Here is a 13,789-nt window from a genome sequence, read left to right on the forward strand (position 1 = left end):
TTCAGTAGGACTAAATCAGTTGTGTATCCACCAGACTTCTGCACAACACAACTGATGGTCCCAACCCATTTATAAGGCAAGAAATCCCACTTATTAAACCTGACAGGGCACACTTGTGAAGTGAAAACCATTTCGGTAATGACCTCTTGAAGCTCATCAAGAGAATGCCAAGAGTGTGCAAAGCAGTCATCAAAGCAAAAGGTGGCTACTTTGAAGAACCTAGAATATAAGACATATTTTCAGTTGTTTCACACTTTTTTGTTAAGTATATAATTCCACATGTGTTAATTCATAGTTTTGATGCCTTCAGTGTGAATGTACAATTTTCATAGTCATGAAAATATAGAAAAATCTTTAAATGAGAAGGTGTGTCCAAACTTTTGGTCTGTACTGTATATATATATATAATATATATATATATATATATATATATATATATATATATATATATATATATATAAATGCAATTGGTTTATTAATGTTATTTTATTTAATTATGTGCCGACTTTCTGAACTTTGATACAGCACGTATTGTCATGTGTCATTTTGGCGCCTTTATTTGAAAATCAATCCAACTGCTTTGTAAGTCTAATGTTCATATGTGATTGTCTTCCTGACGAAGAAGTATCTGTTACTTTAGGAAACTCAATGAATAAAACCGCATGTGCAAAAGCTTTGAAAATAGACATCTTCTATACACGGCAGCGCGGGAGATATCAACAAATTCTCTATCTTCATTCCCATCGATTTGAAAGCCCGTGTATCTGCAGCAGCTGTACGTTGATTTAAAACGCTTTAAATCATGTATCAAGTTTCAACCTGATAACAATCTTTTTAATTTGTCTGTCGGATAAGACCCTATTTGCGCTATTTTCTCCCTAGTGTTTTTATTTAGGAGAGGACTGAAATACTATGACTTTGCTGATATTGTTATCTACATTCAGTTTCATATAACAAGAAACCTTAAATTCTACTTTTAGTGGGATAGCTGGAAAAATGTAGAGAATTGGAAAAAAGTGTTTGTTTTCTTTTTTTTTTCCTTCAGCAAAGATACTATCTTTTATATCCAAAAGCTGTGCCTGGTACTGTATGAAATAATACAAAAAAATCTGACAGCTAATTGATATGTTCATCAGATACTTGTCTCATCTAGTGCATATTTTTCTAATTTTGGTCAGACATCTTTCTTATAAATTATACATCTTATCATATATCTCCATAAAGCCGTAAGCATACAGATAAATACCAGAGATACATCTCATAATATATATCCTAAGCCAACATGAAAAAGTTGAAGGTGCTGTATATCTCCAAACCAGTATTCTTAATTGAAAAATTGATCAAAAAATATACACAACAGATTTGATTCATGTTTGTTCTATATTTTGAGCTAAACATTAGCTACGGAATCAAGTCAAGGAAGGACATCTCATTATCGTATTAGTGAAACAAGTATTAGCTTGAATGAAGGAAGAGAAAATGTAATTTTTCTTTTTATATTAGTAGTGTAATCTCAAATAAGAAAACTCACCATATTTAAAAGGATTTGTCCTTTATCCATGTTTTGCTTAGTATGCATATTCTATAATCTTTGGTTGCATGGGATTTCATTTTCATGTTTATAATGGCAGTAAACCCAAGAGTGACTACAACTGTAAGTACCCATTATAGCTCCTTATGAAATTAGCACCCTTGATCAGTAGCTCTCTTCCTGCTGTAGAATTCTGCATAGACAGGCAGCAAAATACATCCATGCTCTTCCTTGTGCTTAAGATTTTACTACCCTTTATTGCTTATTCACTCCAGTGTTGTTCAACCTCCTTTGTTTTGCTTCTGGCTGTAAATGGTTATTTATTGGTTATTGAAAGATGATATGCATTTCATGATTTTTTCTAACTCATAAATCTGTGATTTGGAAAGCCATGCCTTAGGATCTGATTGACATTTCGGCCAGTACAATCCTCACTCTTGGAATTAGCTAGCGTATAAACATTTAGCCTGTCAAGTATTTGTAGCCGTTTCACTGCCTAAAATGCATGTGCTACAAGAAATAGGGTTTACTGTCAGCAACTCAATAGTGATGTAGCATGTAGATGTATTTTATCAAAGTAACTTTTTGTATTATCTATTTTTAATAATAGCATAGCAATAGATATTGAAAATAGATGTTTGGAATTTATGTTTGGTGTTTCTAAATAACCTTGGGGATCTGCAGTACACTAAATCATTAGGGAGAAGATATATAAGAAGCACTTTTATTATTTGCATTAAATCACATTGGCTTAGTCATAATATTGACAAAACCTAAGATAAAAGCAAAATGAGCAAATACCCTGTAGTAAATAAATAAATAAATAGCAATAGTGCATGAAAATAGCATAGGTTACTTAGTTAACATAATTTGGTAAATAAAATGTAAAAGCCACCCCTCCACATCAAGGTGACCATATTCGGGATGGTCCTAACAGCTAGTATTAAAACCTTACCGTACGTCAAATAACGTAAATGTGAATAAGTGTCAAGCAGAACTGAGACCCTGACAAATGGACACCCAGCCATGGGGAGCTATATAAACATATTGTCCAGCTCAAAGAAAATGGAGGCTATGCCCTTATTTGCACGGAGTGCAAAACCCTGAAACAAAAGCCTAAAGAGATAAACTGGAATACAAGTTGGTATGCATGCAACTTGTTAGTGTGTGTTCACACAGGCCACTAAACAGACTAATCCTAAGCTAAAAACAAAATGAGCAAATATCCTGTAGTAAATAAATAAATTCATATAAACTTATTTTCAGGGAATCTCTTTAGGATTTTGTTTTAGTCATAATACTGAGCTGATGTATTCTGTGAATAGCAGATGGAAAATTTGGTATGGTTCACAGATTTAAAAAAAAAAAAAAATAGGGATGGGGAAACCTTATTTCTGCCAAGGACCATTTCAAACTTTTAACATAATTTGCTGGCAATACAAAATTATTAGCTTAAAAATTGCAGTATATATATATCACATAGGATACACTGAGACTGCCATATATATCACATAGGGAAGACTGAGATTGCTTTATGTACATCACATAGGACAGACTGAGGCTGCTATACATACATCACATAGGAGACACAGAGACTAATGCATACATTACTAGGATACACTGAGAATGCTGAATATACATCACAAAGGATGCACTAAGACTGTTGTATACATCACATAGGATACATTAAGACTGTTGTATATATCACCAAGGAGAAACTGAGATTGCCTCATACATACCGTAGGATACACTGCTGTTAAGACGTCACACATGATACACGGAGACTGCTGCATACATCACATATAATAAATTGAGAATGGTGTATACTACACTGTGTGCAGAATTATTAGGCAAATGAGTATTTTGATCACATGATACTTTTTATACATGTTGTCTTACTCCAAGCTGCATAGGCTTGACAGCCAACTACCAATTAAGTCAATCTGGTAATGTGCATCTCTGTAATGAGGGTGTTGACTAATGACATCAACACCCTATATATGGTGTGCTTAATTATTAGGCAACTTCCTTTCCTTTGGCAAAATGGGTCAGAAGAAAGATTTAACGGGCTCTGAAAAGTCCAAAATTGTGAGATGTCTTGCAGAGGGATGCAGCAGTCTTGAAATTTCCAAACTTTTGAAGCGTGATCACCGAACAATCAAGCGTTTCATGGCAAATAGCCAACAGGGTCGCAAGAAGCGTGTTGGCCCAAAAAGGCGCAAAATAACTGCCCATGAATTGAGGAAAATCAAGCGTGAAGCTGCCAAGATGCCATTCGCCACCAGTTTTGCCATATTTCAGAGCTACAATGTTGCTGGAGTATCAAAAAGCACAAGGTGTGCGATACTCAGGGACATGGCCAAGGTAAGGAAGGCTGAAAAACGACCACCTTTGAACAAGAAACATAAGGTAAAACGTCAAGAATGGGCCAAGAAATATCTTAAGACTGATTTTTCAAAGGTTTTATGGACTGATGAAATGACAGTGACTCTTCATGGGCCAGATGGATGGGCCAGAAGCTGGATCAGTAAAGGGCAGAGAGCTCCACTCCGACTCAGACGCCAGCAAGGTGGAGGTGGGGTACTGGTATGGGCTGGTATCATCAAAGATGAACTTGTGGGACCATTTGGGGTTGAGGATGGAGTAAAGCTCAACTCCCAGACCTACTGCCAGTTTCTGGAAGACAACTTCTTCAAGCAGTGGTACAGGAAGAAGTCGGTATCGTTCAAGAAAAACATGATTTTCATGCAGGACAATGCTCCATCACATGTACCCAACTACTCCACAGCGTGGCTGGCCAGTAAAGGTCTAAAAGAAGATAAATAATGACATGGCCCCCTTATTCACCTGATCTGAACCCCATAGAGAACCTGTGGTCCATCATAAAATGTGAGATCAACAAGGAGGGAAAACAGTACACCTCTCGGAACAGTGTCTGGGAGGATGTGGTGGCTGCTGCACACAATGTTGATCGAAAACAGATCAAGCTACTGACAGAATCTATGGATGGAAGGCTGTTGAGTGTCATCATAAAGAAAGGTGGCTATATTGATCACTAATTTTTTTGTTTTTTGTTTTTCAATGTCAGAAATGTTTATTTCTAAATTTTGTGCACTGATATTGGTTTACCTGGGGAAAATAAACAAGTGAGATGGGATTATATTTGTTTTTTATTAAGTTGCCTAATAATTCTGCTCAGTAATAGTTGCCTGCACAAACAGATATCCTCCTAAGATAGCCAAATCTAAAAAAACCCCACTCCAACTTCCAAAAATATTAAGCTTGGATATTTATGAGCCTTTTGGGTTGATTGAGAACATAGTTGTTGATCAATAATAAAAATAATCCTCTAAAATAGAACTTGCCTAATAATTCTGCACACAGTGTAGTGATGAGCGAACGCATTCGCCACTGCTCTTTAGAGAGCCAATGAACATGCAGGGATTGCCTGCCATGCACTGTAATGCCATAGCCATGTTGGTTGTGGGCATTACAGTGATTGCCTGGCAGCACAGCGTCATCAGGTGTATATAAGACCGGGCTCTGCCATGCTCGTCACATTCTACCCTGGAATGAGGCAGAGTAGGGAGAGCTGCTGCTGCGTCAGGGAGAGATTTGCTTCTTCATAGTTAGTATAGGTATTCCACAAGATATACAGTGGGGAAAAAAGTATTTAGTCAGCCACCAATTGTGCAAGTTCTACCACTTAAAAAGATGAGAGAGGCCTGTAATTGACGTAATAGGTAGAGCTCTGACTTATGAGAGACAAAACGAGAAAACAAATCCTGAAAATCACATTGTCTGATTTGGAAAGAAATTTTTTGCAAATTTTGGTGGAAAATATGTATTTGGTCATTTACAAACAAGCAAGATTTCTGGCTCTCACAGACTTGTAACTTCTTCTTTAAGAGTCTCCTCTGTCCTCCACTCATTACCGGTAGTACTGGCACCTATTTGAACTTATCAGTATAAAAGACACCTGTCCGCAACCTCAAACAGTCACACTCCAAACTTCACTATTGTGAAGACCAAAGAACTGTCGAAGGACACCAGAAACAAAATTGTAGCCCTGCACCAAGCTGGGAAGACTGAATCTGCAATAGGCAAGCAGCTTGTTGTGAAGAAATCAACTGTGGGAGCAATAATTCGAAAATGGAAGACATACAAGACCACTGATAATCTCCCTCGATCTGGGGCTCCACATAAGATCTCACCCCGTGGGGTCAAAATAATCTCAAGAACCATGAGCAAAAATCCCAGAACCACATGGTGGGATCTAGTAAATGACTTGTAGAGAGCTGGGACCAACGTTACACAGGCTACCATCAGTAATAAACTACGCCGCCAGGGACTCAGATCCTGCAGTTCCAGACGTGTCCCCCTGCTTAAGCCATTACATGTCTGGGCCCATCTGAAGTATGCTAGACAGCATTTGGATGATCCAGAAAAGTATTGGGAGAATGTCATATGGTCAGATGAAACCAAAGTAGAACTGTTTGGTAGAAACGCAACTGGTCTGTAGCATCAGCGTCTCTGCCTCCTGCTTGGCAGAGATGCCGTTCCCCTCACCGCCGCAGTCCCAGTCTGGCGTCTTCCTGCTCACCTGCTGCTAAGGCGCGCTCTGCGTGCAGCTTCCCAGGCACTGTTATTAGGGCATGCGCGCTCCCTCCCTCTTAAAGGGGCCGCGCGCTCCATCCTAAAGAGTCCCAGCCAATGGCCGGATGACTGCCTCTATATTAAGCACCTCCTCCAAAATGGAGGTGCCTGTGCAAGGTTGTTGTTTGTGTGCTAACACTCTCCTCAGCCCACAGGTTCCTTGCCCTCCAGTCTGTCTAACAGTCCTGCCCGCCAGTCTGTCTATCAGCCGTGCCCGCCAGCCTGCCTATCTGCCGTATCCGCCAACCTGCCTACCTAAAGCACCTGCCAGATTACCAGCAGTGCCCGCCAGCCTGCTAACAAGGAGCACCAGCCAAGTTACCTGCCGTGCCCACCTGCCTGCCTACCCGGAGCACCTGCCAAGTTACCGGCCGTGTCCGCCTGCTCGTTTACCCTGAGATCCTGTCTGGCTATCCACTGGACCCGCTTGCATGTCTACCCAGATCACCTGCCAGCCTACCAGCCGTGCTCATCCGCTGTACCAGTCAGCTCCTGTCATCTGACCCATGGGAGTCACCTGCTCTCACAGAAGGTCGGTTCCAGAGTGGCACCTGGTTCACCTGCCCGGTCCCTCCTTGGTTCACGGAGTCGACTAAGCTGCCGTGTAACCTTGGTCTGTCCGAGTAGGCACTTAGTTACACCCCTCTGGTCCCTCATTGCATCAAAGCACAGAGGTTCCACCTCCCGGACTCGTAATATCGTCGTGTTTGGGGGAGAACGATTGCTGAGTTGCATCCAAAGAACACCATACCTACTGTGAAGCATTGGGGTGGCAACATCATGCTTTGGAGCTGTTTATCTGCCAAGGTACCAGGATGACTGATCCGTGTACTTGAAAGAATGAATGGGGACATGAATCGTGAGATTTTGAGTGCAAACCTCCTTTCATCAGCAAGGGCATTGAAGATGAACCGTGGCTGGGTCTTTCAGCATGACAATGATCCCAAGCACACCACCAGGGCAATGAAGGAGTGGCTTCGTAAGAAGCATTTCAAGGTCCTGGAGTGGCCTAGCCTGTCTCCAGATCTAAACCCTATAGAAAACCTTTGGAGGGAGTTGAAAGTCTGTGTTGCCCAGCGACAGCCCCAAAACACTACTGCTCTAGAGGAGATCTGCATGGAGGAATGGGCCAACATACCAGCAACAGTGTGTGCCAACCCTGTGAAGACTTACAGAAAACGTTTGACCTCTGTCATTGCCAACAAAGGATATATAACAAAGTATTGAGATGAACTTTTGTAATTGTCCAAATACTTATTTTCCACCAAAATTTGAAAAAAAATTCTGTCCAAATCAGACAATGTGATTTTCAGGATTTGTTTTCTCATTTTGTCTCTCATAAGTCAGAGTTCTACTGTGATGTCAATTACAGGCCACTCTCATCTTTTTAAGTGGGAGAACTTGCACAATTGGTCGCTGACTAAATACTTTTTTCCCCACTGTATCTATATCCATCTGAACAAATAGTTCTTCTGAGGACTAATCCAGCTGCATATAATCAGTGCTAGGCAGGCAGGCAGTGTATGTGCAGACTGCAGTGTATAATACAGCACAAGACGGTCCATTGAACGTCCTTTCTGCTGCTGCAGTAATAATTACAGATATTTCGAGACAGCCCCAGATATCAGGGGCCAGGGCAATTTTTTTTTATGTTAATCCTGGTTATTTGCTTAAAAAGCAATCAAGAGTACACCATTTTTCTGCTCACTGCAAAATAAAACAAGATCTGTTCCATATTACAGCGATAAAAATCCAGAAATTTGAACTGAACGTGGAAAATATTGGCCTACTTTACCATTCGGTTGCAGTGTGTCGGTGATTCTATTCACACTAGGTCTCTGTGAGAATAATATTAGTAAATTACAGGTCTACAATTTAAAGCTGTGGTTCTCTGTCAGACATATCACCAAAAAGACTTCTAAAATCATACATTTCTTCCATTTTCATTCCGTTGCAGTATGTCGGTAACGCTATTCATACTAGATCTCGTGTAGAATAAGATTAGTAAATTACAGGCCTACAATTTAAAGCCATGGTTCTCTGTCAGACATATCACCGAAAAGACTTCAAAATGTATACATATCTTACATTTTCATTCCGTTGCAGTGTGTCGTGAAGCTATTCACACTAGGTCTCTGTGTAGAATAATATTAGTAAATTACAGCCATACAGTTTAAAGCCGTGGTTCTCAGTCAAACATATCACAGAAAAGACTTCTAAAATCATACATTTCTTCTATTTTTATTCCGTTGCAGTGTGTCGGTGAAGGTCTCCGTGTAGAATAATATTAGTAAATTACAGGCCTGCTATTTAAAATCGTGGCTCTCTGTCAGACATATCACATATAACTGCGTTCCAAAATCAGCCATTTCTCGTGAACGTGGAAAATATTGTCCTCCATTTAAAATGGGGAAAGTGCGTGGCAACGGAAGGGGAAGTGGACGTGATTGTGCATGCAGGGCCTAGGACGTGGTCGTGGACAAGGTGAAATTGTGCCACAACAAAAACCCATATCTTCTCGCTCGACCTTCCTGTCCCAATTACTAGGGGACCGCAGAGCACCACTATTGAACATAGAACAGTGTGAAAAGGTTATTGGTTGGATGGCAGATAATGCTTCCAGTCATTTGGCCACCAACACCTCCACCCTGTCTTCCACACGGTCAAGTCTCAGTAGCCGTGAGTCTGGACCACATATTCCTCACCCTGATGCTCCTTCCTCCCACCATGCCGAGTGCCCAGAGACAACTGATCCCACATTTGGACACTCAGAAGAGCTATTTACTTTTCCATTTGTAGATTCAGGCCTCTCGCCTGGCCAGCTTCAAGCGAGTCAAGAGGAGAACGAATGTAGTGATGCCCTAATATTGGAGCAGCCACGGTCACACGAAGGCGAAGTGCAATTAATGTTGCAAGAGGTGGATGATGATGATGAGACACAATTGCCATAAAGTCAGGAGGAGGACCAGGGTGCGGAAGTGGAAGACGAGGTCGTGTATGATATAGTAACTGATCCAAGCTGGCAGGGGGACAAACAGAGCGAGAACTGCAGCACACAGAGGGAGGGAGGCATAGCACCACAACAGGCAGGAAGAAGCTGTCTAGTGGCCATAGACACAAGGCGGGAAAGAGTTCCTCGTAACGCCAACCCAACAGAAGTTGCCTGTACAACTGTTAGGTCTTCCCAAGTCTGGTTATTTTTTAAAGACTCTGCAGATAACCCCAAAAACTGTCATTTGCACCAACTGCCAGGCCAGCATCAGCAGCGGTAGCAAAACTACAAGCCTGACCACCACCAGCATGATAAGGCACATGGCAGCAAAGCACCCGACTAAGTGGGCCGAACCCCAGGGTCCAGCAACAATGACTGCAGGTGACACCACTACTTCTGCTGCTTTGTGCGTGCGTGCCAATCCCCTGTCCGTGGCGCATGCCAAGATGCCTCCAGCCCTGCACCTGTCATTGCACACTCTCAAGTAGCACCATCAGCAAGCATGTCCACGTCTTTGTCCCAGTGTAGCGTTCAGTTGTACCTACCCCATTCCTTGGAATGCAAGAGCAAAAACGCAGCTAACGCCCCACAGGCCACACTACTAAATTCATACATTTCGCGAATGCTTACACTCGAAATGTTGCCTTTTAGAAAGCTTTACGCAACCTGATGGCGGCGGCCATGCCTTGGTACTCGGTCCCGGTGCCGTCCCCACATTACAAAAGCAAGAGTCCCACAATATTAGAAGTGCCCTCAACAACGTTGTTACTGGGAAAGTCCACCTAATCACGGACATGTGGACAAGTGCTTGTGGGAAGGGACAGTACATCTCACTGACGGCACACTGGGTTAACATAGTGGAAGCCGGGACCCAGTTGGACCTTGGGATGGAACAAGTCCTCCCGACGACAAGGATTGCGAGCCCTAGGTCAATCTGGTTTGCTCCCACATTCTACAGCTTCGGCATCTCCTCCTCCTCTTCAGCATCCATCTCCAAAATGACCACATCAGTCACAAGCTGGAAGCACTGCAGCACTGCCTCAGCCAAGCGGCAACAGGCTGTGCTGAAGCTAATATGCTTAGGTGACAAACCATACAATGCTGAAGAGTTGTGGACAGATCTGAAAGAGCAGGCAGATCTAAGGCTGACACAGCTGACCCTACAGCCAGGCATGGTCGTGTGTGACAATGGCCAGAATCTGGTGACGGCTCTGAGGCGAGGCGAGCTCACACACGTACCATGCCTGGCCCATGTGCTTAACCTCGTGGTTCAGCGGTTTCTCAAAACCTACCCGGATCTGCTGGATCTGCTTGTCAAAGTACGCCGCATGTGTGCCCATTTTAGAAAGTCAGCTACAGCTTCTGCTGCCCTTGCCGTGCTTTAACAGCGTTTGCAGCTTCCAGCTCAGCGACTGGTCTGCGATGTCACCACGCGTTGGAACTCTACATTGCAGATGTTGGGAAGGATTTGTGAGCAGAAGAGGGCAGTTGTTGACTACCAGCATCAACAAAGCCGTCAGTATTTAGGACAGACTCCACACATAAAACTTTAGGAGTGGATATGGATGTCAGACATCTGTACCATCCTCCAAAACTTTGAGGACTCCACCAAGATGGTTAGCGACGATGATGCCATATTTAGCATCACCATCCCACTTCTCTGTCTTCTGAAATGCTCTATGCTCGCAATTAAAGAGGATGCATTGCAGGCAGAGCATTATGAGATGGAGCAAGGAACCATACAGGGTAATTACACACAGCCCAGCATCAACTCATTCCTACGTGGATTGGGTGAAAATAAGGAAGAGGAGGAGGAAGAACAGGAGCAAGTTTCCTGCTTTATAGCCGGTACTACCTGCACAACTGTCATACCGTCTGTTCAGCGTTGGTGGCCTGAGGACAGGGAGGAGGAGGAAGAGGAGGAGAGCATGGTCACTCGTCCTCTTGGTGAGGACACGGAAGTCTTGCCTCTTTGCAGTCTGGCACTCATGGCTGGGTTTATGTTGCGCTGCCTTTCCCGTGACCCTCGCTTTGTCCAAATTTTGGGATACAGACATTACTGGTTGGTGACCCTTCTAGACCCATGCTAAAAGGAGAACTTTATGTCTCTTATTACCTTGCAGGACAGGCCTAATAAAATGGTGCAGTACAAAAATTCCCATCTGAAAACGCTGGCGGCAGAGGTCACAGTTCGTTGGACAACCAAGACGTAAAGGTGAGAGAGCCACATATGCAATCCAGCAGAGGCAGGGGAACACTGTCAAAGTTCTGGGACAGTTTTCTCAGACCCTCCCATCGCACAGGCCCTGAGGCATGGGGTATTCTCACAAGGAGTGCAATGTTTCAGAAGATGGTGAGGGATTACCTTGCAGACCGTACCAACGTCCTCCGTGCCTTATAATTATTTGGTATCCAAGCTAGACACGTGGCATGAACTGGCTCTCTACGCCTTGAAGGTCCTGGCCTGCCCTGTCACTTGCGTTTTGTCAGAGCAGGTTTTTAGTGCCGCCGGTAGAATTGTAACCGATAGGCGCATCTGCCTGTCAACTGAAAATGCTGACAGGCTGACTCTTATAAAAATGAACAAGGGCTGGATTAGGCCAGACTTCTCAACACCACCGAATAATAGCAGCATAACATAAACTCAAATAGAGTGTCTTTTTTTTGGGAAGTCTAACTCTATTCCCATGCACCTCTGTCTTCACACCTAGACATGGGTATACGCTTCCTGATTTTGTCTATTTGCTCTTATCCTCCTCCTTCTCCGCATCCTCATCCTCCACCACCATATCACCACCATATTTACTATATCAACATATCTGCGTCTCTTGCAAGGGGCATTGGAGTTCCTCCAAATTTTTGGCTACCGTTCCTTCAGAGCATAGGCATACAGTATGGAGACCCACTTCCTAATAATGGGAACATTGTTTTCAGGAGGCCCTACGACCTCTACGTCTCTTGCAAGGGGCATTGGAGTTCTTCCAAATTTTTGGCAGCCATTGCATTCACTGCATAGGCAAACAGTATGGGAGACCCACTTCCTAATAATGGGAACATTGTTTTCAGGAGGCCCTACGACCTCTATGTCTCTTGCAAGGGGCATTGGAGTTCTTCCAAATTTTTGGCAGCCATTGCATTCACTGCATAGGCAAACAGTATGGGAGACACAGTTCCTAATAATGGGAACATTGTTTTCAGGAGGCCCTCTGACCTCTACGTCTCTTGCAAGGGGCATTGGAGTTCCTCCAAATTTTTGGCAGCCGTTGGACTCACTGCATGCCCTATAACTGAATAGCAGACCCTATCCTTTCTAATGGGAAACATGTCGTACTCATTACTGTGATCCTGCTCTATGGGTCTTTAAATTGTTAGTGGGGTTTTTCCTAAATTTTGGCAGCTGTTGGACTCACTCCATACCCTATAATTGTATAGCAGACCCTCTCGTTATAATGAGAACATGTCTTACTGTGGCCCAGCTCTAAGTGTCTTTAAATTGTTAGAGGAGTTTTTCCCAAATTTTGGCAGCCGTTGGACTCACTTCATACCCTATAACTGTATAGCAGACTTGCTCCTTTTTAATGGAAACATGTCGTTACTGTAGCCCATTTGTATTTGTCTTTAAATTGTTAGTGGGGTTTTTCCTAATTTTTGCCAGCCATTGAACTCACTTCATACCCTATAACTGTATAGCAGACCCACTGCTTTCTAATGGAAACATGTTGTACTCATTACTGTGGCCCTGCTCTATGTGTCTTTAAATTGTTAGTGGGGCTTTTCCTAAATTTTTGGCAGCCGTTGGACTCACTTCATACCCTGTAACTGTATAGCAGACTCTCTCCTTTCTAATGGTAACATGTCATACTCATTACTGTGGCCCAGCTCTATGTGTCTTTAAATTGTTAGTAGGGTTTTTCACAAATTTTGGCAGCCCTTGCAGTCACAGCATGGGCATTACCACTATAGGAGACCTGCTCCTTTATAATGGGAACATTTTTTTACTGATACCCTCCTCTATGTCTCTTCAAAGGGGTATTGGGTTGCGTCCAAATTTTGGGCAGCCCTTGCAGTCACTGCATACGCAATAGCAGTATAGGAGACCCACTCGTTAATAATGGGAACAACAAAGCATAGCCGGCTGATGGCTCTCTGGTGGCTCTCTAACAATGGCAAGAGCTGACTGCTGTCCCTTTAAGAATAGTAAGAGCCGCCTGATGACCCTATAAAAATAGGCTTTGAGACTTTCAGAATCCCTCCATCATAAATGAAACAGGATGTGTCTGATGATGTGTCACATACCACATGGCCAGATAAGGTTGTAAAATGTTAAAATAATATTTCCCGGTGAATGCATTTGTCTTAAAAAATAACGTAAAACAAACAAAAAAAAAATAAAATAAAAACGCAGGAGGATATTTGTTTAGTATAAAAAACAGACTCGCCAATGTAACCTCAATGTAATCACATTGTTCAGCTCTTGCACCTCCTCCTCCAGTTCGGCCTCCATCTCCCAAATGACCACATCAGTCACATGATGAAAGCACTGCCTTGGCCAAGTGGCAACAGGCTGTGCTGAATATAACATGCTTATTGCTTAGGTGACAAACCGTCCA

General features: G+C 42.8%; 1 protein-coding gene across 3 annotated transcripts in view; it reads left to right on the plus strand.

Moving 5' to 3' along the window:
- Window positions 1–13,789, plus strand: part of CCSER1 (coiled-coil serine rich protein 1) — a 1,466,148-nt gene that overhangs the window by 1,390,842 nt on the left and 61,517 nt on the right. The window contains exon 10 of one of the 3 annotated variants that reach the window (XM_073638147.1): window positions 11,303–11,394. The exons of the other annotated variants lie outside the window; for them this stretch is intronic. Within the exon in view, the coding sequence (XP_073494248.1) occupies window positions 11,303–11,392 (90 nt within the window). The 3' untranslated portion in view covers window positions 11,393–11,394. Of the gene's footprint in view, window positions 1–11,302; window positions 11,395–13,789 lie in introns of those variants that run through there. 3 annotated transcript variants of the gene reach the window in all.

Source organism: Phyllobates terribilis, unplaced genomic scaffold (genome assembly GCF_046119375.1).
Source record: "Phyllobates terribilis strain yellow unplaced genomic scaffold, ASM4611937v1 Scaffold_1__5_contigs__length_1240528914, whole genome shotgun sequence".
Lineage (NCBI taxonomy): Eukaryota > Metazoa > Chordata > Amphibia > Anura > Dendrobatidae > Phyllobates > Phyllobates terribilis.